This window comes from Sceloporus occidentalis, unplaced genomic scaffold (genome assembly GCF_023333645.1).
Source record: "Sceloporus occidentalis isolate IW3139 unplaced genomic scaffold, rSceOcc1.0.p SCAF_30, whole genome shotgun sequence".
NCBI lineage: Eukaryota > Metazoa > Chordata > Lepidosauria > Squamata > Phrynosomatidae > Sceloporus > Sceloporus occidentalis.
In genome coordinates, this window is record NW_028317010.1 from 9134804 (window position 1) to 9162140 (window position 27337).

Genomic DNA, 27337 nt, shown 5'->3' on the forward strand with positions numbered 1-27337 from the left:
AAGTAAATCAAAAAGGAACCTGGCGAACTGAGAAGTGTACAATCAAAGACCAGATACAAGGTAAGCAGGGGGTTGAAAGTGGTAATGTTGTTACTGGAGCTGACACAGCATATGGTAATGTAACATCTAGAAAAGAAAATGAGACTGTGAAAAGGTTATAAGAAGAAGAGAAGCAGAAAAAAAAGTCATTTAATTTTCGGAATCAGTAACGTTATAGAACATTTTACCTATAGATTCAACAGAAAAAAATGTATTTTTTACTTTAAAGAGAATAATCACAGATTTCTATTAAACATGCTTCTCAGCATCAGAACTCCATGTCTTTTTGATTTATGTATGCAGGAGCACAGTGCCTTATATATAAACTATGCATTTCATTCTGCTAAAAGTGATTACAATAGTAATTTACCAAATGTATGAATGAAGTGCAAGGCACTTAACAGTTGATGGCGATACAATATAGCACATAAGTAGCGACATGGATATTGGTCACGGAACGGATCAGTGGTTAATTATAGTTTAGCAGCTACTAAAGGTTAGCCACCTTCACCTTCTGATCCATCACAAATTATCATAAGTGCACCATACCCTTGGTAGAAATGAGAAGGCACGATTAAAGTGTGGTTGTTAATGAATGACCATTAAGCCTGAGTCATTAACTTATAATTGGCCATTTCATCATTTTGAATCTCATCTGTCAGTCTAATTTTTACTTAGTTTACACAAGTTTGCAGACATTGTAGTGTATGGCAATATGTATAGTTGCTGTTCACTTTTTCAAATGCCTGGGGCACTGGATCCCTATAGTTTTGTGTGAGTTGTCCCTGATGTCATATTTTTATATGTACTGTACTGAAAATGTACATTTAAGCGAAAAAGAGAAAGTCACACTGTTGTCATACAAATACATAGCTGAACCACTTAAAAAGAGTATTCATGTCTACATCTCTCCCTCTGTGTAGGCAGCGTTTTCTATAGGAAGATGCATATACAAAGATTCACTTGCACTAAATTCAATTTATTGTGTATTTACAGCTATTATTTCCCTTCCTGTTTACGTACTATTCAGTTCTTTGCTTTGAAAGATTGTCCACAAACACGTTAAAATTGATTTTGACAAGTGTAACAAACAAAAACATATACAAGAAAAGAACATTGATAAAAGCAATTTCTAATAATGCAAAGTGTTTCTATAAGCACCATCTGTACTTTTAAATGCAAAGTGTTTCTATAAGAAATATCTGTACTTTTAATACAAAAAGTTTCTATAGGAATTATCTGTACTTTTATCATTTGTATTTTGTTTTGCTTTTATCTTTTATTTATGTATTTTATTTTTATGATTTACATTTAGGTAATACAGCTATGGTGTTCATTGAAATACGGGATGAAAATGACCACGCTCCCGTTTTTTCAAAAAAAATCTATCTGGGAGGAGTATCAGAAGATGCCAGAATGTTTGCCTCAGTGCTCGAAGTAAAGGTAAAATGTACATGAAATATGTTTTTAGGAGCTATGTAAGTTTTCATCTTGTGTGTGATGAGTAGGAAGAAAGTCCCTCAAATATTTCAAACCTAACAGGATTCAGGGGAACATGCAGGGATGTAAGGTATAAAAGACCAAGATTCCAAACAAGGGACTATGACCTGAAAAAATCAATCTGTTTTAGTCTGCCATTAGTTTCCCATCACATGGGAAATATATGTTTATATATGGGGAAAAAGAAGCATTATATTCTTGCATAGTGTATGCCCCATTGCACAGAAAGATAACATACCACAGAGACTTGACTAGATTATATACATCATTCAATAATCAATAAAGCATTAGTTGAGTGAAGGTGGCTTAATATTTTCTTTTAAATACAACTAAGACCATACCAGGACTGGCCATAGGGCAAAACAGGTCAAGCATGATGAGGAGCTGGCTGATGTCAGCCCCACATATGTTTATTGGCACTCATGCAGGAAATTTGGTCATTCAGTGGGTGGCCAACACCTAAAATAACAGCTAAATATTTTGCTAAATATTTTTATTCCAATGTATATTTGTACACCGTATACTATCTATCTATCTATCTATCTATCTGTACTTTATAAGTCAAATTATGTTTTTTATCTAAGCTTCTTTGGTAATATCAAGAGGTGTCTTTTGAGCATAGTCACTCTGTAACTCACACTTGTATTCCAAGAGGCTGGAATAATGCAGACCGATCCACAGAGAAACAAAAGCTTTCTCCACCTCCCTTTCTCTGCTAATCCGCCTGAATCATTCTGGCCTTTTGGAATACTCCCACAAAAAAGTGGAAATACGAAGTGCCAAACAGGGACTTTCTCTCCCTCAAATGGGAAGAAAGAATAAGAAGACACTAGAGAAGAAGTGGAGCCGTGGAAAAGTAGACAGGGGCATGAAAGTGGTTGGCGCCGAAGGTAGGGAGACATTAAGAGAGAGCATGAGATAGTGTGACGGATTGTGAGAGAGTGAGTGACAGCGTGAGAGTAAGTGCAAAAAAGTGTGAGAGAGTGAATGAGGGTGGGCCTCGGAATTATGTCAGAACAGAAAGGGCAGAAACAAAAATTAATTGTCTGAAAATGAATGGACCAAAAATGAAAATGGTTTATGTGCGCATGCCTATAAGACATTGAGAACAAGGATGTCGAACTAATCTAGACTTTCTTAGCATGCCACCGTTAAATTTAAATTAATAACTTTAGGCCAATTAGATGTATCTGGTAGGATAACCTACCTTAACCAGGGATAACCTGCTATATTTACTTTGCTTATTTTGACACATTTTGCTTTCTAGCCATGATAGGGTTTTAAGCCCTATATATTATGTCCTGTACTGTATTTCCATACGACTGTTTGATTTATCCTGCCATTGAATTAAGAAACACTTCAGCTAACACGAATAGCAAAGCACAACATCAAATAACAACATAAAAATAAATCTCAATGCTTAAATAAATTGTTGGACATTGTACTAAATAATCAGAAGACCAGGGGGTATGCTACAAAGTGCAAAGCTGTAGGAATCACATCTTAGAATGATAATAACCATTGACTGCAGTGAATTATTAATTTCCCAATATATATTGTGGCATACCTCCCTTTTTATGTCAGGATTTTGTCAGTGTGTGCGTACAGTAGTTTACAATGTAGTCGATGTGTGTGTATAGTGTGTATGTATAGTGCCAGAGTCAGTGTGTGTGTATGTTGCTGGATATTGTGTGCATGTGTAGTGTGGTGTTAGCATGTAAGAGCGCATGGTGTTGTGTGTGACTGTGGGGTGTATGTGTTTGTGAGCATATGATTTTAGCAATTTAATATCTAGCAATTAATTATTGATTTGCTTATTAAATTGAGTAATGTTTTCACAAATTTACAGTGCCTTGCAAAAGTATTCACCCTCCATGTTTCATATTTTGTTGAAACATGAAATAAAAATGGACTTTTATTTGGATTTCATGTAATACACAAAATAGCCCAAGTTGGTGAAGTGAAATTAAGAAAATATATATTTTTTAAAAAAATTCAAAGAAATAAAAAATGGTGTGTATATGCATTCACCCCCTTTGCTATCAAGCCCCTAAATAAGATCTGGTGGAACCAATTACCTTCATGTGACTTCTTTGAAGTAACATAATTAGTTAAATAAAGTCCACCTGTGTGCAGTCTAATTGTCACATGATCTCAGTAAACATATACCTGTTCTGAAAGGCCCCAGAGTCTGCAACACCATTGAGCAAGGGGCACCACCAAGCAAGTGGCGCCATGGAGACCAAAAACCTCTCCAAACAGGTCAGGGACAAAGTTGTGGTCAGGGTTGGGTTATAAAAAAATATCCGAATCTTTGAACATCCCACGGAGCACCATTAAATCCATTATTAAGATATGGAAAGAATATGGCACCACAACTAAATTGCCAACAGAGGGCCGCCCACCAAAACTCATGAACCAGGCAATGAGGGCATTAATCAGAGAGGCAACAAAGAGACCAAAGATAACTCTGAATGAGCTGCCCATAGGATCACTTTAAGTCATGCACTTCACAGAGCTAAGCTTTATGGAAGAGTGGCCTGAAAAAAAGCCATTACTTAAAGAAAAGAAATAAGCAAACACGTTTGCCGTTCACCAAAAGGCATGTGGGAGATTCCCCAAACATATGGAAGAAGGTAATAGATAAAAACCCAACACCTCTCATCCACAGTGAAGCATGGTGTTGGCAGTATCATGCAGTGGGGATGTTTTTCATCAACAAGAACTGGGGAACTGGTCAGGATTGAAGGAATGGTAGATGGCACTAAATACAGGGAAATTCTTGAGGGGAACCTGTTTCAGTCTTCCAGAGATTTGAGACTGAGATGGAGGTTCACCTTACAGCAGAACAATAACCCTAAGCATGCTGCTAAAGCAACAGGTGGCTCTACAAAGTATTGACTTTGGGAGGGTGAATAGTTATGTACACTCAAGTCTTCTGTTATTTGTCTTATTTCTTGTTTGTTTCACAATAAAAAAAAATGCATCTTAAAAGTGGTAGGTATGTTGTGTAATGATACAAACCTCGAACAAAGCCATTTTAATTTCTGGTTGTAATGCAACAAAACAGGACACAAGCCATAGAATAGATTAATTAGGTGGACTGACAGGACATGCCAGGTCCATAGAGTGCACAATTTACACATGTTTTGTGCATGCAATGGTGGATATAGTTGTCAGTACTGGCCCAGATATGTCAAGAGTGGTGGACGAAATTGTGTTATTATATATATATATGTGTGTACTTGAATTGCTAGCGGCCGCACAGTCCATGGATTTGTGGCTAGGTCCCAGTCAGGCGCATGGAGTGTTTCCAGCCCTGTACAGCCCCCATAGCTGGCTAGTCCATGAAAGTCTGGTTAGGGCAGATCGGACTGGTTTTTCCGGTCACCCTATGCCCCAAAATTGAGCACAGGGTGACTTAGACATAAGAAGTGACTAGGCAGGCAGACAAGGAGTCTCCCCATAAATTCATCATGGCCCCCCTCCCAAACTCATACCTACCCCCATGTGTCCTCAGCCTCAGGGGCTACGTTACCATGACAAATAACATTTAATATACTTATTTTGTCACATGAACATTTAGGTCCTAATATAATATATACAATAGTGAGGTTGGCATATGAGGCTGTAGCTGTATATTATGTGGTTGGAAAAATACATTTTCGAGTTTCACAATTTCTAAAATGTTGACGTAGCAGTAATGTGGAATTAAAGTATGAATCAGCTTGGTTTCTACTATAATAGCATATTTTAGGAAAACTCTTATCAAAGTAATTCAGACCTCCTTGTATGTACTGAGAATGTTTGTGTTAAATGGTTACAGAGTATTTAGACAAGAACCAGCACTTCAAGTACAGGCTACCAGATTTAGTGTAAAAATAAGAAAATTAAACAGCAATACAATTTCTACCAAAAACAGGTATAAATACATGTGTGTGTATATATATATATATATATATATATATATAATAACACAGTTTCTTACCAGTATATAGTTAGCAGACAGAAACACGTGCCTCTGGTACTCGAAAGTGTTTTCACAAATAGCTTAATGCGAAGCACCAGTTCAAAACATATGATGTCATACAAATCGCATTTCCTACATACAACTCAAATGAAAATACCAGAGCTATTTTTTAGCTTACATAGGTTAAAAGGAAAAGAAACATTAATATTTTTTATGTAGTTCTAAAAATAAAGGCTGTGTATAATCTGGAATGTGAAAGTTCCCTTTTAATTAAATGCTTTAAATGTCAAATGCATATAAGTAATGAAGAAGATTGCGGATCTCTGTACTCAGGGTTCGTTGAACCACAACATACTCAAATGTTACACAATGTTTCAACAACAACTCAAACAGTTCTCCAAGTTGCATGCAGCAGCCAGTGGTGCAGAATCTGTTTTGATGAACTGCATGACCATTTCTTTTGAATTACCCGGCGCTTTTTAGACTTAACATTTCTGACTTCAGTCACCAAAAAAATAGAATTATGTAGACTATTTCTTGTTGCGTCCAATTGTCCTTGAAGATTGAAATTCCTGCTCATAACCCAAAATTCTAATACTAATCATCGTGTTTCTCTAATTAAGGATTCCTAGTAATATGATTACACTCAATTAAACACACATTTGCATTTCACCACAATAAATAACTATAATAGAGAAATGTATGATGCTTTTCTGTTTGAGCTGCAGAGATGTACTGACTGTAATTAGCACATTTCAGGCCTCCCTAAATTAACGTTTGAGATATTTTCTGCTGAAACCTGCTAGCGATGTGCCACATAAATCACGTTTTATGGATCAGCGGGGGATCCATATTCTTGGCCCAGCTGAACTATTTATATATTTTTTTTTTCATTTGAAAACAAGACCATAAAAAGGCTGTGCATAAATAAACAAATCAGTAATTACAAATAAAAAAAATAAAATAATAAAATATACAGAAACATATAAAATCATATATAAAAAACACTATTTCTATACATTTTACCAGATATATCTAAAAACCAGATCTAAAATACACCAGAAAACAAATGTCAACAACACCAGACAAACCATGCCATAAGATTTCATTAAACTACACTTCACAGAATTATCTATGTGTCTTTCCAAGCTGGGAGCTGTAATCAAGCAGCCATCTGTTGCAATAACCTGATACCTGTCTAAACATATGCCTTTCCACAACTTTGCCATCAAACGTATTATATCGGCCATCATTTTTCACTGGTGCCTTAACAGCATTTTAACTGCTTTTACATTTTAATCAAACTCTTACATTATTATTTTTTTCCGTGTGTTATGCCAATTCCACTTTACAGTAGTAGAACACAAGTAAAAGGTGCATTCATCTGAAAACATACAACATGTGGTTATAATGGGTGTCTGCATGATATCACAGTCATGATCTGCTCGAAGACTTGAGCGTACACTAGTTATGTGGCAGTCACTGGACATTTGACCTGTATAAGAATGAGTAAAAAGGCCTGTAAAACTTGCAGCTATTCTGAATGTCACTGGGAATAATCTTCTAAATCGATGGCCTCAGAGAGCAACACAACAATAAGAATGTCATGCATTCGCAAAGCTACTTGAGGTCAGTAATAAATGCTATTTCAAGACTGAACTACACCTTCTACTGAAAGGTATGAAGTCTTTCTTAGGGTATGTATAAAATGTCATTATCTATATTTTTAAGCTTATCTGGTTTGTGGCAACCTCAATTATAGTCAACAGATGATGGCAGTTATCTCATCACTTAAATGGAAATGATTTGGGTTTCATTAGCCATAGTATGCCATGTGAATTTGAGATAATTAACAAGCTGATGCTTGTCAGGCAATGGTATTAACTGAATTGCTGTGCCAGTTCATATTACTAAATAGGTTTCAAGTTAATACAAAATTAATAATTCTGAATACAAATTGCCTTTGCTGGTACTGGAAAAAAATAAATGGCAATTCCTGTTTGTAAAAAATGCAGGTTTTTTTTGCATTGTGCTTGTCACGATTCCACCCTACTAGCCTGGACCATGCAATATTTATTTGCTGTCATTTTTGCTCCCAGAGTATTTTTTGCCTTACTTGTAGATCAAAAACAAGGAGGATTGGATAGGATCAACCTATTACTATGTTACTATGTACACAAACTTTTTGGAGAGATACTTAACCTTTATGCATTAGCAGAGGGAGCCTGCAAAAGTCATTTTGCATCAGTATATTTCTATTTATGTATAAATTGAATCATATTATGATGGGAAATACAACTGGAAATGAATCAATAGCTGGCACGGAAATTGCAGCCATGCTGCCCTCTTTCCCTATGATCTGACTTGTTTGTCATTGATTGGCTGACAATCAGTGGCAGGAAAGTGATTCCATTGAAATTAATGGGATAACAGTACACATGCGCACTGGGGTGCTAACAGACCTCTGTATACAACCTTCACTAGAACTGGAGCTGATTGGAGGGAAGTACATTACGCACCAGGAGATGTGTTTGGCAGAATCACCAATGCATCTTTAAAATGCATCTTTAACATAAAGTACATATGATGGCTGAGTGCCCTTTAATGTTTTTATCACATCCCCTCCTTCCCTGACCATTTTAAAAGGGTCCTGCTATATCGCATCCACATGAATGTTTTATACTTTTTGAAACTGCAAATCCTTGTTTCATTGTACATTAACATCTTTCCCTTTATAATTCACCAAGGCAACATAAGCTTTGCTATTTTCATTTAGCCTTAACACACTTTAAAGTAAAATAAACCCTTTAATCCTCAAAAATTAATCACAACCAAGCATGACTATAATATATTTTTAAAGTACTATGGCTGTATGCTATACCAGCAGAGAAACGAAAAGAAAGCAATCGTCTTCAAATTTAATAGACTCTTGTGACCTATTAAATGCCTTTTTTAAAATTGCATTTGTTGAATTATTTATTTATTTATTACTTCACCGCTCTCTTTGCATTTCTGGAAATCATGTTGTATCCCATCGGCTCCTGAACATCTATATATTTTTTTAAGAATTCTGGAAAAAGAAATACTTTTATAAAATGTTTATTATTATTATTATTATTATTATTATTATTATTAAATCTATATTGTTCTCCAAAGTCCTTGTTAGAGCAAATCTGTCTTTTTTCCCTAGATTTTCCAGTTTAGTACACTAAATAAACATATAAAATTGTGTATAACTTGGCAGTAGCCTTCATGAAAGGTGTTAATGTCCCAGGGAGCTATTCCACAGAAAAAAAGCTGTGCTTAGAGTGCTTAATATGCATTATTGAAAGGAAAAAAAACCCTCTAACCTTAAGAAGCTGCCACTACAGAACTGCAGCTTTCCCTCTTGCCTGATCCAATCATTCTTGATACTATTAGCAGGAAAGACCTTGTTAGACTCCCCCATGAAGTTTGCTGAGTCAGCACTGAAGCTGACGGGCGGTAAGTATATAATGAGTTGGGCTACGTGCACTAAAATAGTGCCTATGGGAGATTCTGCAGAAAACGATCACTCAGCAATCAAATGCATTAAAGTATAGATCATGGCTGTAGTGTTCCTTGAAGTTCCTTAAGATCTCCTATATAAAAAGAGATAATAAAATCATTACTATAAAATTCATTCATTCAGAACATTGAATTATCATAGTTGTATCACTGCTAATGTACAACAAATAAATCACACTGATATGCTAAATGTTTCCAAGTGAGGAAAGATGGGGTGACCCAAGCTGATGGCCTTTGCATCCCCTCCACCTCCTTTCATCTACATGCTCTTTTATAACTGATCTATCTATCTTCTTGTTTCTTCATTCATTTTTCCCTAATTGCTCCAAGTCTTGGTAATAGTGCACATATTGCTTCACTGTCTTGCTTCTCTTCACCTTAGCATATCGCTTCATATATCCTCTCTGCCATAAACCAGCTCTACTCATCCCCCATCTGCCTTAAGTAGGTGAGTGGTCCCTTGTATATGCCTGCAGGGTCATTAAAGAAGAACTCTCACCAATGTTTTATTGCTAGTATCAGATTAAAATACATTTTCCACAATATTGTTTTCTGTTCTTTTAAACAGCTCTAGTTTTTTAATAACACGATGTTTTCATACAGTTGCATCGATTACTTTAGCCCGATCTTCTAGACAAACACCTCTCCTTATAATACTGACTGTATCAATTAGTATTTCTATAAAGAACTAGCTTGGTGAAGTATTTCAGTGGGTAATGTAACCCAAACAGGTACACGACTGAAAGCAATGGGAGCCTCTAGGTCTGCAAATAAAGGGAATGTATTGAAATTTTAAAAAAAAATGCATACTGAGTGAATGCATACTGAATTGTATTTAGACTGACATCTGCAGGAACCTTTTTCTACGTAAGACTGTATTTAAATATAAATATAATGCTACCCTTTTGGGGAAAAAATTCCGTAACCTAAATTACTTCCTTCTTCCTATACAACTAGAGGACAGAGACATAAATAATAGGATGAGTCATTGCAGTGAATCAGAACTACATATACATACAGCGATAACCTCATATTGTTGAAATTCTCAAGGATACTAAAGAGCTGTTTTCCGTTATCGGCTGGTAAATGTGGGGAACGATTTGCAAACAAAATTTGTGCTAAAAGATCTTTTGATAACAAAAATATTTTTGATTTACAACAATGCTATTTATTAAAATCTTGGGTCAAGTTGCAATGGAAATTATAATTACTCATATATCCAGTTAAGGTTGATTTGAGATCACTGTTGAGATGTCAACTAAACTTTTTATTTGACTTTGTTGAGCTAGGAGTCTAGGAGTAACATCTCAGCTACAAAGCAGTAGACCACACTCACTCACAGTTCTGAAACTTGTAGCCCATTAAAAATTACATGTCCTCAGAGTGTATAAGTAAGAATTTGCAGGTTTATTATCCATTAAAGAATGTTCTTTCTTTACTCTTTATATTTTAACATATATTGCTTCACTCTTTAAATTAATAGATGAATAAAGCATTGAAAATCCTAATAAAGAAACATTCATGCTTACTTTTTTACAGATCACCTAGAACATATATTTTTTTGTATTACTTATATACTGATAATTAAACTGGTTAATCTACATATCACATGGTTGATTAATGGTATTGTCAACTATAGTTATTTTGCCTCAGGTATGCTTTATTTACTTTATACTATCTTTCTTTACAGACAACAGATAAAGACACCGGGAATTACAGCGCTAATTCTTACAAACTAGTTGTGCCACCAATTAAAGATGATAAAGAAGGCTTTGTTATTGAAGTATACAGTGGAATTATCAAAACAGCAATGCTTTTCAAAAACATGAGGAGGTCATACTTCAAGTTTGAAGTGATCGCAACAGACGATTATGGTAAAGGTTTAAGCAGCAAAGCAGATGTAATTGTAAGTATTTAGAAATAAAAATAATTATCACTTGAAGCTTATTTGTTCATAAATATTGCCCACGTTGTATAAGTCACCACACTTGGCAATGGCTGTGGAACATTAGCCTAGGAAGCAACAAATAAAATCATTGTAATAATTATAAACATTATTCTCAGGCTTTTTTATATTTCATAGCAAGTTCTAGAGGCATTTATTCTATCATATGTTCTTTATAGCTTGTAGAAAACATTGTCATCTTTCCATGATGCTGTCACTTTGATAAAAAGTCCCCCAAACACCATTCCCCCAAACAACTACCTCATTATGGTGGAAACATGAATTCATTTTCCAATACACTGGACTTTGTTCTTGCTGATTTTAGGTAACTCAGTTCCAAAATGAGAACATCTGCACCACTATACCTATTTTATTGCACTGCAAATTCGGCACCGTGTCTTTCAGCTATTTCAGATTTAAGAAACATGCATGGATTAGGTTGTCATTTGAAAAAGTAACATTTTCTTTCAAGACAAGAAACCTATTATTTCTTTTCAAGTCCAAAGCTTTCAGAATATCTTAGCTTTTAGCTTGAAAAGCAATTTTGTTTGGTACCATGACAGCGCATCATGTGTTCCTTAAGTGATGGCTGCTTGTTGAAGCTATTGGTTTTATCCCAGGGAATTGATACTTCCATTCGACAAGTTCAGCTTTCTAGAGGGAGTTTTGAATTCCGAATTAAGTAAAACCCTTGAACTAAGAAACTATATGTTGTCTGCTTACGTAAGCAGAAATAGCTCTGAAAATTTCAAAAGAAACACAAAATTCTATTTATGTTACAAGTTTGATCAGGTAACGTTATGGATTTTCTTATGCTAAAGCCCAAATACTGGTTAAAGATAAAAACAACAGTGTTCTTCTTTTTAAAATCATCTTTAATCAAATTCAGATTTTCTGAAAGATAGATTTGTTTAATTTTTGGTCTGATTTCCTTCTTTTCCTTTGGGTAGTTCAAAGTACTAAGATCCAGTCGCTCTCCTGTGTCTTCTCTGGATCTGCACTGTATGGTAGCAGTTTGAGGGTCTCCACGGCCAACTGTTCATCTGCATGGGATTGCATGGTTTAGCTCTGCTCACTTACGAACATACCACTCTCCTTTCAATAGCTTGCCCCGGCGGCTGGCCATGCTTTTCCCAGTATCTAGCCTTTCTAAACTGACTGTACCTCCCCATCCTTCATATAGAAAGAGAGGAGGAAACCTTAGAACCGAAATGAGTATAATATATTGATTATAATTCCATTTTTTCATGCTTTACATTCAGGCATTTATCGTTTTAAAATAAAGAATTGAAAAAATCTTGCTATGCAGTGAGTAACCAGTCCTACCAGCACTATGAAGGGTTAAAAAGGCATTGTCCTGGATTCTTTAACTGTACATTTTACCAGTTTTAATTCCTCATCCACAGGTTTTATTTTACAATATAACAGAAAAAAATGCAAAATGATCATTCTATAAACAGCAGTAATTTGTTTACCCAGAAACTCTTAACTTAGCAGTTGGTTTTGGTAAAACAGAACAGCACGGTTTCTCAGCTCCCACAGCTTTGACTTAAAATGAGAAATGATTAGATTATGGTGTTGCCTGCTATAGCGATGAGAAATCATTTATAACATTTTGTTCTAATGAGGTAGAGTAGATGTATAATGGTATATGTGTATGTTAACAGGTGTCTGTGGTCAATCAGTTGGATATGCAAGTTATCGTGTCTAACGCCGCCCCTACAGTTATTGAAGAAAATATAGATGATCTTATAAGGTAATTACATATTTACTGTGTTTCTTTGCTTCTAAAAGTATCACGTTTAAAAAGATCTAATTAAAAATGCAAATATAAATATCTTTGTTGTTGAATGTTTGTTTATATACTGTATATATATATATATGGTGGATCTTGAAGGTGTTGAAAAATACCAAAAATGATTTGGGTGAAGACAATGCTATTACCTTCATGTTCCACCAAGCCTATGCGCTTATTAGAGAATTCTGATTGTTAGACTTCTGGGGCAACCCTTTATTGTCTAGATCAGGAAGCATTCTGGCTTGCCCACTCCCAACTCTCTTTGTAAAAGAATAGAGTATGGTACTTTATTATAGATCTGTCTCTTTGAGCTCTGAAGAGAGAACTCTTGGCAGGCTACTTTGAGAATTGCTAATGGACTTGGTATGTTTTTGTAACCTTCCATGTATTCTTATATTTTACAGTGCTTTATGATTGGTTTGTGCCAATTATGTGTCAGCTTTGAAATAATTTAACTTATTGCCAGAATTCATTAAGTACTACCAGCACTCTTGTATTCCGATTGCCTGGAGGCTCTGGAGATTAAAATATGCTCAAACTTGTATGCTTCTAAGTGAACCTAATTGGAACTGTAGTCTTCTGCTAAAATCAGTGACAATGGTAGGCAATTTCGCCCTGAGAGTTGCAACCCTTACTTCATAGTTCTCTGTACTTATCAAACAAAACCCTGAAAGTAATAATCTGTCTATATATTTAAATGTTAGGACATCAAAAGCAACCCAATATTAATGTTAATGGATTGTTTCAAGAATATAATTTTAAACACATGTAACATGATTAAAATTAATGTGGACCACAAATCATGTCCACATCTTCCCGCCCTGCCCAGACAGTTCGGTGCCACCGAGCCCCGCAATGTTCTTATGACTTTAGCCGCTATTCTCGGGGGTATCCCAAAAGAGCGGCGACGGTTCCGGTGGATAGCTCGGGGTCCAGAGGATCTCTGGTCCAAAAATCGACGAGATCGATTAAAGGGACCCAGAGCGGCAGCAGTTCAAAGTTTCCCCGGGACGGATCGTACGCGCCGGCTGATCTCCGCCTCTCTAGTTAGTGCTATAGGTCTAAAAATACACATACATACATACATGCATAATATCATATTATATACATATACCAGCTGAATTTTGAATTGTGGTTGGGTGAGTGTATCATATACTATACTGAATCAATAACTGGCGTGGTTTAGTGTAAACCTACAGAATAATGCTCCAGAACAGTTGCCAGAATGCTGATTTAGAATATATTATATACATATGTCAAGGGGTTACTATAACTTTTTTTTCATTATATTGTTTTTTGTAGCACATCTTGAGTAATACGTGTTCTTTGTGGGTTAAAGGTTTGGACACATGTCAATTTTAATTGTGCTATGCAGATTCTACTCTTTTTGAATTATGTTATTTGTTATCATTGATATCATTTTGGAATATGGCATTTTTAAAATGTAATGTACACCTATTACACCACACTATCACACCAAATAGAAAATAAATGTTCAGTTTATCTATTTAGAAAAAATTCCCGGTCTGATAAGAAAATTAGATCTTCACATGCAACATTAAATTTGTTCTTTGCTGCTTCTATTACCACCCAAGGACACCCAAAAACTTAAAATATGTACAACACTAGAGAAACTGTTTTAGAAACAGCATTTGTTAAACATTTTGTTAAAGACGAAGCCATTTTATCTGTGATATAGATACTTTTTTCGTACACCTTTCCCCTTTTGTCCCTTCTGTAATTAATTGTATCTTGATGTGAGATGACATGTTTTCAGATCCACTATGAACGCTATTTTCATTATCCATGCTGCAGATACAGTATTGCTTTGTTACTGAATAAGGCACTTTAGAATTACAAAATAATTTGAAAATAGCCATGCCACATGTCATTTTGTTAAAGCAGTTCATTGTGGATCGATAGAGGTTTTATTTTAAAGTGTTGTTGGCAAATTCACACTCTTGCCATGTTTCACTAGGCCTGGCTTTGCTAATCATGTAGAATGTTGAATTCAGAATCTTATCAATGAATGCCTGCAGTCTGCTTCAGCGTAGCATTGAAGTATGTTAATATAAATAGGATGGACCAAGTTGAGAATGTGTGTGATTATTGAAAAGATAAAGAAAAATTGAATGGCAAACTGCTTCATATTGTGTGCTATTTCCACATAATGTTACACTTACGAATTCAGACCATGTTAGACATGACTGGCTTTTTATATATTTATTCTGTATAGGCCTCAGGATTGCTTTATTGTGAAGGGCTACATTCATTTAGATTGTAAAGAAGGCACTACAGAGTTTACTTTATGCCGTGCACAATAGCCATGCATGAAAATGCAGTCTGCAGGAACACTCTAGCCATCATATACACTTTAAAGCATATGATAATTTACCCCCCCCACACACACACACACACATCAAACTTATTTTTGTTTCCCATTACAAATTTGGGGATGTGATGTAACCCAGGGAGTTGGGCTTGCAGGACCATCAATGCTAGACTTTCCCTCTATTGGGATGGTTGACCAATGCCGCTTCCCAGTACAATGGAAGGTCCTAAGTTTCCAGGCTGCTAAACTGAGTAGAGTATAGCTTCTTGCAAAGAAATCACCTTCAATAACCAGATAAGGCTTAGATATGGAGCATGAAGCATAGTGTGAGGTCTGGGAGGACCATGCAGAGGGATCTACTGGTGAAAAAAGTCCAGTCACAGATACTCACTTCCAATCCATGCTGCAGATGTTTTAGCTAAGCAATGATCTACACAAAGAGAAGTTTCACAGCAGAAGCAAATAACATTCCTGCTGTTCCTTGAGTGCAGCTTCTTGGTGCACAGAGGAAGCGTTATTATTATTATTATTATTCATTAAAGTACTCAGTACACATAGTGGCATACCTAGCCTGGGGGGGGGGGGGTTGCCATCACAACCATAGGTCGACAAAGTGTCCATCAAAAATTAACCCCTTAATGACAAGGGCTCAAAATGCATTGGTTTCAATGGGTTTAGGGACTGCCCATTGTCCTTAAGGGGTTAAGGAAGAACTCTGTTTCAGTGCTTCAGGGAGCACTGACACAGAGGAGTACCACCAGGGTATGAAGAAAAAGAGAGAAAAGAAGGATATAAGGAGAAATGGGAGGGAAAGACAAAGTCAGAGGAGAAAGATATGGAGAAAAAGGCGAGAGCTATAGGGAAAAGGAGAGAGAGAACGAGTAGAGGAATATAGATAAAGAAAGCAGTCATGGGAAAGAGTGTGTGTTTTGAAAGTGTTTATGTCAAAGAAATTTGTATGTTATAGCAAGTGTGTTCTCTATAGCTGAATTCTGCCCAGGGTCATATGTCCTTAAAAGGCAGAACGCAAGGATATGACATCATATCCCAGCGCTCTGGGAAGTAAAGATGGTAGTGCGAAGAGGGCAGCTGGGTTAGGCTTAAGGTAGCGTGGAAGATAGATACACCACTAAAGACACCCTGAAACAGCTAAAAAACAACAACTTAATGTTCAGAGTAACATCTTTAGTGTTCCAACAAAGGCATTTAATACCTACTTATGATGGAGAGCTTTATTATATCATACACATGCTTTATTCTTAGCATACTGCGTAAGCCACAGACATTTTATGTCATTGTATTTCCCTCTGTAAAAAGAGAATGCTTAGTGTGACTATGGTGCAGCTGGAGCTGTTAATGATAAATTATTCGCTTTATGCAGTGACAAGGCAGGCCAAGGATGAATTAAAATTAGTGACCCAAATTGGCATTAACATGAAAATGAGACTTGTAGATAATATTCACATGTACATTGACCTTTCTAACTATGTAGCTTAAACAAAAGTGATTGATGATTTGGTAAAAAAGCCTGCAACCTTGGAATAGGTTAATTCACTGCCTCTTTGTACTTAGATTGTTTTTTAGATTTCCTTGAAAGGAAAACATCTCAACAGAGAAGGATAAATTGTATTTTTAACCTGTTGATTCCTTTCCTCAATAATCGTTAAATCTTTTGCTTTTAAAAAAAAAAAAAATCTCTACTTAAATGTCTGAGGGTCTATCAGAACTGAATTATAGAAGGTGTTTAATAAAGGAAGTTGTCATAGTAATGCATGTGTTAACCTATTTTGTGGAACAGGAAAGGTAACTGTCCACCTAGGTATTTAAACATCTCACAGGTGACACATCCTGACCTAGTGCTCTCTGGAAACGTAAAAGATCTCATGGCGAAACCAGTTCCCCAATAATAGCACCCATGTAGGATAGCTTCAAATAATAGCAGATATGATTATGTGGCTCAAAGAACTGCACAGGGGCCATGTTCAAAATATGTGTGTGGTTTTACACTAGACATTCCACATATGTGACCTCAGTCTGATCCTGTTAATAAACATTTCAGGTGTTATTAAACCATGCCTGGGAAATCAGAATGTGCCTTTTCTCAGACAGACAAGGCATGTTAAGTACTGATACATTTGTATTAATAAAGGAGGCCTGATGAACCCAAACTTATTGGCGTAAGCAGTACCATAACCACGTAATACCAAATATTATTATACAAGATGATTTTCTTGTAAGAGTTTATGACAAAGTCATTAAGAGTGACATAAACTGAGTGGGCTCTGCACAACAAATGGGCAGTCTCTGGAGAAAAGGTTTTTTTACTAGAAATACTGTGAAACATAGACTTTCATTTCTGTTGTATCTCTTTTTGATTAAGACTTCAACATCTAATTTCTTCAGTTTCTTTCTTACATTTTACCAGTTTTACCAAATAATACTCAGTTTCTTAGTATTATCTGTGGTTTCTGTGTACCTTCTGAACAAGTGACCTGTTAGCCTAAGAGCTAGCTGGCCATAAACCTATCCCGCCCAGACCACTTGTCACAGGCTGGCTTAGAGACTGGTCATTAATTGCAATGTTTGAGTCTTGGGAAAAAAGAAGAGGAAATATAGATTGTCTATTGCACGTAAGGAAGAATACATTGGACATATGGAGTACCTGAACAATTATAATAAAGAGAAAATGATGAAAACAATTGTTTCCAATGAAATTTTCAGTGGGGATTATCTATAATCCTTAAAGCTGTAACTATTTACATTGTGCTATACATAAATTATGACAAAAAATGCTAAAAATGAATCATAGCATTCCTGCTTCTCTCAAAAACTGAATTTTCTACTACCCAAATTAACATGGCATCTGCTTCTGGGACATCATTTATACATTGGGGGACAAGATCATAAGAAAGTACAATGCATTGTAATTATGGGTGTAATAGTAAAGGAATCTTATTAGTTTCAAATTATTTGCTTTGCTGTGTCCTGCTACCTTCATTTCATATTCTAGTTCCTGATACATTCTTTTGTCAGATTATTGATTTTGTGAACATGTTCAACAACTTGAAAAAAATAGATGTTCTTAAGAATTGCCTTACTGGAAATAAGGATTACAATTATGAAATCCTTTGATGAAAGTCTTATTTGGAGGAGAATTCAAATTTACAGTTATTAGGAACTGTGCAAAGAAAGGTCTGTAGTATACGAAATTTCATTTTCAAAGCACTTCTCATATTATAAAAGATACGATAGAAAATATGCATCAGAAGTGAGTCTTTTGAAATGGCAAAGTGTATATACTTCTGATGTATTTCTTAATGTAATAGAGACTGAAAGTTTATCGAAGAAAGAAAAGCAAGATAAGACAGTAATGACAAAAGATATGTACATGTGCTGAGACACAATGGTGATCTATCACTTTGTTAGGGATATTAATGAGACAAAATAGGTAAAACCAATATTTTATCACACACGCAAAATAACGACGCTACCAAAGATTGTAGAACCACATCCACAATGTTAATTTAAGGAGATACCCTATATTTTATCTCCGATCCTAAATCCTTTCAGATCGCCGAAAATTATAATTCAAATCAGATATATATCACAATAATAATCAATCAAAAATATTTATTTATTGTGAATACAATTTATAAAATCTATATATGAGTCAAACAGTGCATAATATAAACACGAAATTCTTAAAACATGTCAAATTGCAGTATATCCAAATACGGTATATTATCGAAAGTTATCAATATGAATTAGTACTTTATGAGTCTAACACAGCATTAATTTCCATCCCACTCAGCAACCAAAAATGATAATCAGGGCGGTAATAAAAAGATCACTAACTCTATTATATTAGTTTAACTAATATGACAATTTAAAATAATTTAATAATGTCCAAGAGTATTTAGTGACATTCCTAATAGATGCAAATAATGTCAAACTTCATCTACAGGTAAAAGTACCTTTTCATTATTGTTATTATCACGGGTTATAAGCTGCAGTCTCACAAGCCGTCATATACAATAATGCCATATACTATTTCCCAGAAACAGGGAATTCTATACGAAGAAGACAAAATTCACCTCTAGTGAGAATAATAAAACAATTATATTTACCACCACTTGTTGCTGTTGTCCAACTGGTCCTCGTAGAAGTTAATCCAGGTTCAGTGGCAAGAAATTAAGTGGAAAGAAATATAACTTACTAAAAGTTATATAGGTTGGGACTCAAAGTAATTCTAAGAGTAAAATTATGGTGCCAGGATCTTAAGATTCCAATTCTCTGGGGTAAATTTAAATGAGTCCGTCAGGGTCTGTCTGTTTCAGCTCCGTTTCTTTTTTAAGGTCAGTTTTTAAGGTCCGTTTTTAAGGTCAGCCCCCTTTAATTATTAAAAACATAAGCTTTTAAAGACAGAGCTTATTATCATAGCCTCCACCTCTTGATTGGAATTCTCCAATCATAACGGTGGGTTTCACCCATTATAATTAGGACTTCTACTCATATTTACATTGTTGTAATTTCTTAATTTACCTCCGAGAGACGCTCTGGTCTAAGACATAACTTAAGACCATTACATATGTGTTAGGAATTTATCCTTGGTCACCTTATCTTTAGATGTTACCTCCTATATAGTAAATCAGGTCTTTGTAGTCACTCATATCTCCAGACGTTGCCTCCTAGGTAGTAAATTAGGTTTTGGTGGTCTTACGACGTATCCCCCATTCCAATTTACATTCCTAAGGATATGCAGTGTCTACTCCTTAACTTTCTCATGGAAGATAACATTAATTGGATCATATATACTGAATACTTCTTTGTTCTCAATTATTGAGGGAACAAAGACACACAGAAATAACCGTTATATGATTAAATAAAATAAAATGGCTCTGACTCCATTTTGTGCTCATGTAAAATACAGAATATATAGAATACATGTTTTCTAGCATAAAATATCTGACAACTTCCAAAATTCCACTATTCCAAAATCATACAATATAATTCTATACACAAACTAAACACACAAATCTACATATATATACAACCATCTTCTCCTCGGAGAAGTCTTGTCAGAAGTGGTCTTCATTGAAGACTTTCGTTCACAAAGACATGCCTCCAACATGGAAACAAGGCCAAGTGACTACTCACAAAAACCACAGAAACTAGGGTGCAGAAAAATGGCAGCAGATGTTCTGGACTAAAATTTGAAATATTTGGCTGTAGCAGCAATAATGCTGAGAAGCGCAGACAGGTACTTATCCATACAATACCATCCAGGAGGCGTCTAATTGGACCCAAATACATTCCTTTAAATGAGAATGACACCGAACATCATTAAGAACTATCTTCAGTTTAAAGGAGAACAAGGAGCCCCCACAGAGCCTTGATCTCAGTATTATTGAGTTTATATTATAAACCCACCAAAGGGCAGGGGAAGTAACAAGAAACCACAGGGCCCGTGTATGAAAATTGTCCCATAGTACCACATGTGCCCCCAAACAGCTTATGGGTGCCACATTTGCCCCAAACATCCTATCAATTCCATGTTAACAGCTTATTTGTGTCATCTATACTCCAAACAGCTGATCTGTGCAATCATTGTCCCCAAACAGTTTGTCTGTGCCTACTTTACCCCTTGCTTCCTCTCCAACATACACTATGGCACACATATGTTAACACACTTACCCAAATTTACACATGCTAACACATAAACACAACACATACATATCCATGGTAACACACAATCACTTGCATACTCCATTCTGTTCTTAGAAACTGCAATGTTTGTACAGTGCTGCAGTATATGATAACACTATAATAATCAATAAATAATAGTCCTCCCTATTTTCTTATCTCTCCCCTTTTGTTAAGTTACTGATTGGAGACAGGGAAGAATTTTACGACAAAAATGATAAAATAATGCAGTCTTAAGGCTAAATAGTGAGGCTGTCATTTCTGCGCTACTTGTGTTAAGCTGTAATTTTTTTCTCTCTTATTTACTGGACAAACACAATTTATATAACGTTTTTAGGACCAAAAAGGGGTCTCTTTAAGTACAATTATTTTGATTATATCAGTATATAATTTACTGTAGAAACAAATATAAAATATGGTGAAAAATGGGAAAAAAGGACTTTCTTACTATTTTTGAAAAATATTTTACTCTATTAATCTACAAAAGCTAATGAAAAAAAAACCTGTTAAATAGATTCTACTATTTGTCCTGTTTGGGTTTAGAAATACCCAATGTTTTCATGGTTAGAGGGCAATAAGTACAAGTAATGTTTTGCTACTTCAAAGTTATTTTTTTTTTTAAACTGGTCATTCTGCCCCATGTGCCATTTAGGACATCATTGAAGCAGGTCAGTTAAATCTACCACCAAGAAGCCATACATTTTTGAAAACTAGACAACCCAGGGTATTTCAAATGGTAGTATTTAACTTTTTCCATGCACTAATTCTACCACAAGCCTTTGTCAAACTTTGTGGTATTTTTTTGCGTTTTTTTTCCCACACACATTTTACTTCAGGTATTAATTTACAGCTCCTGGTATATAACACTTCAGAACAACACCACATTATGTGTTTAGCAACATCTAAGTACAATGCCTGGGTTTGTCAGGTTGTTTGGGGGTAAAAGGCCACATTTGGGGTCTGCACAATTCAGTTTTTGAACCTGGAATTTTCGGCCCCATATACTATTTAGGAGATCTTTGAACCCGGCTAATTTGATTTACCAAATCATATATTTTTGAAAACTAGGCACCCTAGGGAGTTTCAAATTTTCAACCTCTCCAGGCATTAATTCTACTACCAGCCTTTGTCAATGTTTGTGGTAGCAATCTTTTAAAAAAAAAAATTTACTCATGATATGCAGTGATGTATCACACTGGATATGGCAACTGTTGCTTATTCTATGTTAAAATGCAAATAAAATGCTTTAAACAAAAAAAAAAAAGACATCTCATCAGTTCGTGCCTATGCCCTATTTGTGACATCTTTATAACCAGCCAATCTAATTTACCCCAACAAATCATTCATTTTTGAAAACTTGACACCCCAGGATATTCCAAATGCTGATATTTTAACTCTTTTCATGGCAGGATTTTAGGATTTTTCAGAAGATACAGTACCAATCTTTTTTTATTTTATTTTTTATTTTTTTCCCTTTTTTTAACATATTTTCAATACGCTTTTAAAATAGCCATATATGTTGTTCTTGGAATATGATGACTAATAACTAACTACTAAAGATTGTAAGCTGTTGTTTAAGGACTCTTTTTGATATATTGACACTTTGTCTTTAGTTTGGATAGTGCTTAAAATAGAATGTTAGTCGAAAAGGTATTAATTTGCACTGCAAAATTTACATATTTTACATCTACACTACAGGACTAATAAGGCTATCCCAAGCTACGTAACTTTTCACCTAAATATGAAAGACACATAAGTGATGATGTCCTCAATAGAGAAAGGTTGTTTGTGTATCTGAAATTGCCAGTTTTGAAAAATGTAGCAATCAAAATATCACACATCCATCTGACTGACACATACGGTTACAAATTTACTCATGAAGTCCTATATTTACGGTTCTTGAAATTATTGCCGTGTTTTAGGAAATTATAGCCAGTGAAGCTTTATACTGTGTCAAGGGAAACGATTCTTTATATACATATTGCTTGTTTTATTTTACAAGGAAAAAAACAATTACTGTCATCTATACATAATCATTTATTTTGACATCAATCAAAAGACAGTCACATGCAGTGAAACTATTTGTCATAGTCAAATGCAATTTATACTAGTTATTATTATTATTATGATCCAATAGTGATTAAAACAAAGAGATACAATACTAAAGTATGGCATTGAGTTTGTTTAAGATGTTGTATACCTTGGATAGCAGTGTTTAACATCATTAGCCACATCTGCAGACTTTTCCCCCTTAAAAAGCTTGTCAAAAACAAAGACTAAACAAGACTAGAAAGGTGAGTTCAAAAAAATCAATGCCTTACTTAACCAAATTGTTTGGGGAAAAAGGCTCCTGTAGTATCATCCTCTGTTCCAATGTTGTGACATCTTGGATCTTGAAAACAAATTAGTCAAAGTTATTTACAGGGACTTTTTGCATATGCTTTCACCCCACCCTGCTCACAAACCCACTTGAACAGTGTAAATGTAAAATAACTATACAGCCATTAATGTCTAAACCTTGGCAACAAAATTGAGTACACCCCTAAGTGGAAATGTCTGAATTGGGCCCTATTAGCCTATGTCATGTGACTCGTTAGTGTTACAAGATCTCAGGTGAAAATGGGAAGCAGGTGTGTTAAATTTGGTGTTTTCACTCTCACACTCCCTCATACTGGTCTCTGGAAGTTCAACATGGCACCTCATGGCAAAGAACTCTCTGAGGATCTGAAAAAAAGAATTGTTGCTCTACATAAAGATGGCCTAGGCTATAAGAAGATTGCCAAGACCATGATACTGAGCTGCAGCACGGTGGGCGAGACCATACAGCGGTTTCAGAGGACAGGTGCCACTCAGAACAGGCCTCGCCATGGTCTACCAAAGAAGTTGAGGGCACATGGTCAGCGTCATATCCAGAGGTTGTCTTTGGGAAATAGATGTATGAGTGCTGCCAGCATTGCTGCAGAGGTTTAAGGGATGGGAGTCAGCCTGTCAGTGCTTAGACCATACGCCGCACACTGCATGAAATTGCCTCTTCTAAAGATGATGCACAAGAAAGCCCACAAACAGTTTGCTGAAGACAAGCAGATGAAGGACGTTGATTACTGGAACCATGTCCTGTGGTGCGATGAGACCAAGATAAACTTATTTGGTTCAGATGGTGTCAAGCGTGTGTCACGCCAACCAGGTGAGCAGTACAAAGACAAGTGTGTCTTACCTACAGTCAAGCATGGTGGTGGGTGTGTCATGGTCTAGGCCTGCATATTCCAACATGATAACGACACAAAACACACCTCCAAGATGACCACTGCCTTGCTAAAGAAGCTGAGGCTAAAGGTGATGGACTGGCCAAGCATGTCTTCAGACCTAAACCCTATTGAACATCTGTGGGGCATCCTTAAACGGAAGGTGGGGGGGCGCAAGGTCTCTAACATCCACCATCTCCGTGATGTCATCATGGAGGAGCGGAAGAGGACTCCAGTGGCAACCTGTGAAGCTCTGGTGAACTCCATGCCCAAGAGGGTTAAGGCAGTGCTGGAAAGTAATGGTGGCCACACAAAATATTGACACTTTGGGCCCAATTTGGAATTTTCCACTTAGGGGCATACTCACCTTTGTTGCCAAGGTTTAGACATTAATGGCTGTGTTGAGTTATTTTTATGGGAACAGCAAATTTACAATGTTATACAGGCTGTACACTCACTACTTTACATTGTAGCAGAGTGTAATTTCGTCAGTGTTGTCATGTTTTGGATGCTTTCCAATAAAGCCTTTCTTCAATTGTTGAACTGCTCCACATTATATGAATATAAATGTACGTGCACGGAGAGAGAAATAAGACACACGACACACTCTGGGTCAGGTCCAAAATCACTCTGCTTTATTACGTTTACACTATAGTTTATATAGAGGGGCGTCAGGTTACATAAATCGTGTTAATTGGTTAATCCTGAAACTGATATAAGTCAAACTGAAACTGCTGCTTGTGTCTCCCACATCCCTGAGGATTGGTCGAAGCCAGCTTATATTCATTAAAGCAATAAGCGTTTCTTGCTGATATATTTTGGTTCCATAACAGTCACATGAAAAGATATAAAATATTTACAAAAATGTAAGGGGTGTACACTGTATGTGTGTGTAAATTGGCATGGGTGAATGTGTGAGCATGATTATGTATGCGTAAGTGTGTGTATTGTAGCATATATTGTGAGTATGTATGTATGTTTTAGAGGCAGTGTGTCCATTACTGTTTAAGTGTGTTAGCATGAATTTGTGTTTTAGCATGAGTATGTATGTGTAATTGTGAGTGTGTGTGTGTATTAGTGTGAGGGTGTGTGTTAGCATGAGTACGTATGTGTATGTATGTGTAAGTGTGTGTGTATTTAAATCTGTGTTTGTAACAGTGTGTTAGCATATGTGTGTATGTGTAAAGTGTGTGTATTAGTATAATTATATATGTTATCATAAGTGTCTGCTGGTGTGTATGTGTAGGAATGTGTGCATTAGCATGAGTGCGTATGTCTAAATTTGGGTATAAGCAGGAGTGTGTGTATGTGTGTGTTAGCATGTGTGTGTAAATGTGTGTTTCAGTTTGTGTTAGTATATTTGTAACATGGTGTGTATGTGTAAAATGTCTGCCAGTGTGTATGTTACCATGGGGGGCGGCAGGGGGCCAATGGGTCCACATGGCTAAAAGGTGCCTGTCCTCCCCTGCTTTCAATTATGCTACAGTCTTCTTTCTGGTCAGACACCTTAATACTTCTGGATACTCCAAGCCCCGTTGACTTGGAATCATGGACCTATGGTTTTTAGTGGTTCAATTACTGAAATGCATTTTATGAGAACATGCTTTGTCTTTATAGGGAGTCAGATTAGGACACTATGACATGCACATTTAAGCATGGTCTAGCATTCCCAAAGTTACAAATAAATAAAATCTTAATTTGTCCATTTTAAACTGAAAACTGCTATTTAATGATACTGTGCTTCCAGATTCTGCAGTAGATTGTTGATAAATGAATCAGTTCTCCTATTATAATCATATTAAGAAAAGCTGCTGAAACTCAGAGACCAAAACCCACAGAGGCATTTTCCCTTATTTTCTGAATTGATCGAAATATTTTTTTTTTACTAACAGGCCATCAGGGTTGCTATGACGACCAGTAGAGAGTTCATTTTATTCACAGGCAAACACTAGTAGTTACAGTATATATACACACCGTTACTGTCAGTTAAGGACCTTTAACCCATTCATTGTTAACAGAATTGCCAGCACTTTTAAACAAATGGTGTGAACAGACTCTTAAAGGGTTAAACAAAAGAATGAGTTAAGTATGTAAATGCACACTGTAAATACAATCTGCAAGACTTCATCTGAAAAAGAAAATATATAAAATTATTAGTTTCATATAATTCATCATAATTTTGACAATTATTCTCATGATACCATTTAAGATTCCATACTGCATGAAAGGTACCTATTACTTTCTGGTGGGTCTGGGTTACAAGATTTGTATGCCTTCTTTCAAATAAATAAATAGAAGATTAAACCATGGAAGGGATTTATTTTAAAATTATTATAAGAGTGGTCATGCAACATTATCTTAACAGACTTACACGATCGCACCCTTTGGACTACCCACGTTTGACCTGGAGCTTCTGGAGGCAGGTTTGGCCATTTACACAATCTGCCTAATTCCTTTCCCACTCCAAACCGATTCAGTGTTATTTTGGGCTCCCTGATCTCAACATCATCAAGTCTGTTTGGCTGAGCATGAAGAGACAGTAGCAACTGAGACTGCCTAAATCCACTAGTGATGGGAAGTTCGGATCATTAAAGTGAATCGGATCATTTTGATTTGTTCACTGAAATGATCCGATTCATGATCCGAATCTTCGGATCACTCAGTGTGCCTGCACGGAGTTACTGTTTTCCAGTAACCCCGTGCAGGCACACTAACGATTGGCCCCGCCCCTTTCATTATGAATCCTCCCCCCTGCCTCCAGTGATGTCAATGAAGGCAGAGAGTCGTTCAAAGATTCGGATCTTACAGGGATCCGAATCTTACAGTGATCCGGATCATTGTAAGATCCGGATCTTTGAACGACTCTGCCTTCATTGGCATTCTAATCATTCAGAGAATATCACCATACTGTTATAAATAATACATTAATAATCACTGCCCCCAGGATTTACATTCCCCTTTACCTGCAACTGCACCTTAAGATAACTTTATTAAATTAATTAAATTAACCCTCACCATTAAATTAACCCTAAACACCCCATCAACCATGACTGCCCCTAAAATTAACCCTTAACACCCCATTAACCATAACTGCCCCCAAATTAACCCTAAACACCCCCATTAAGCATAACTGCCCCTAAATTAACCCTAAACACCCCATTAAGCATAACTGCCCCTAAATTATCCCTAAAGACCCCATTAAGCATAACTGCCCCTAAATTAACACTAAAGACCCCATCAACCATACCAATTTATTAGGTAA

At 36.0% G+C, this 27337-nt stretch overlaps 1 protein-coding gene across 1 annotated transcript in view; it reads left to right on the plus strand.

Moving 5' to 3' along the window:
• Positions 1–27337, plus strand: part of LOC149299017 (protocadherin-15-like) — a 426255-nt gene that overhangs the window by 351701 nt on the left and 47217 nt on the right. The window contains exons 30-32 of the mRNA XM_089486827.1: positions 1355–1482; positions 10746–10961; positions 12668–12756. Coding sequence (XP_089342953.1) covers positions 1355–1482; positions 10746–10961; positions 12668–12756 — 433 coding nt within the window. The remainder of the gene's footprint in view (positions 1–1354; positions 1483–10745; positions 10962–12667; positions 12757–27337) is intronic.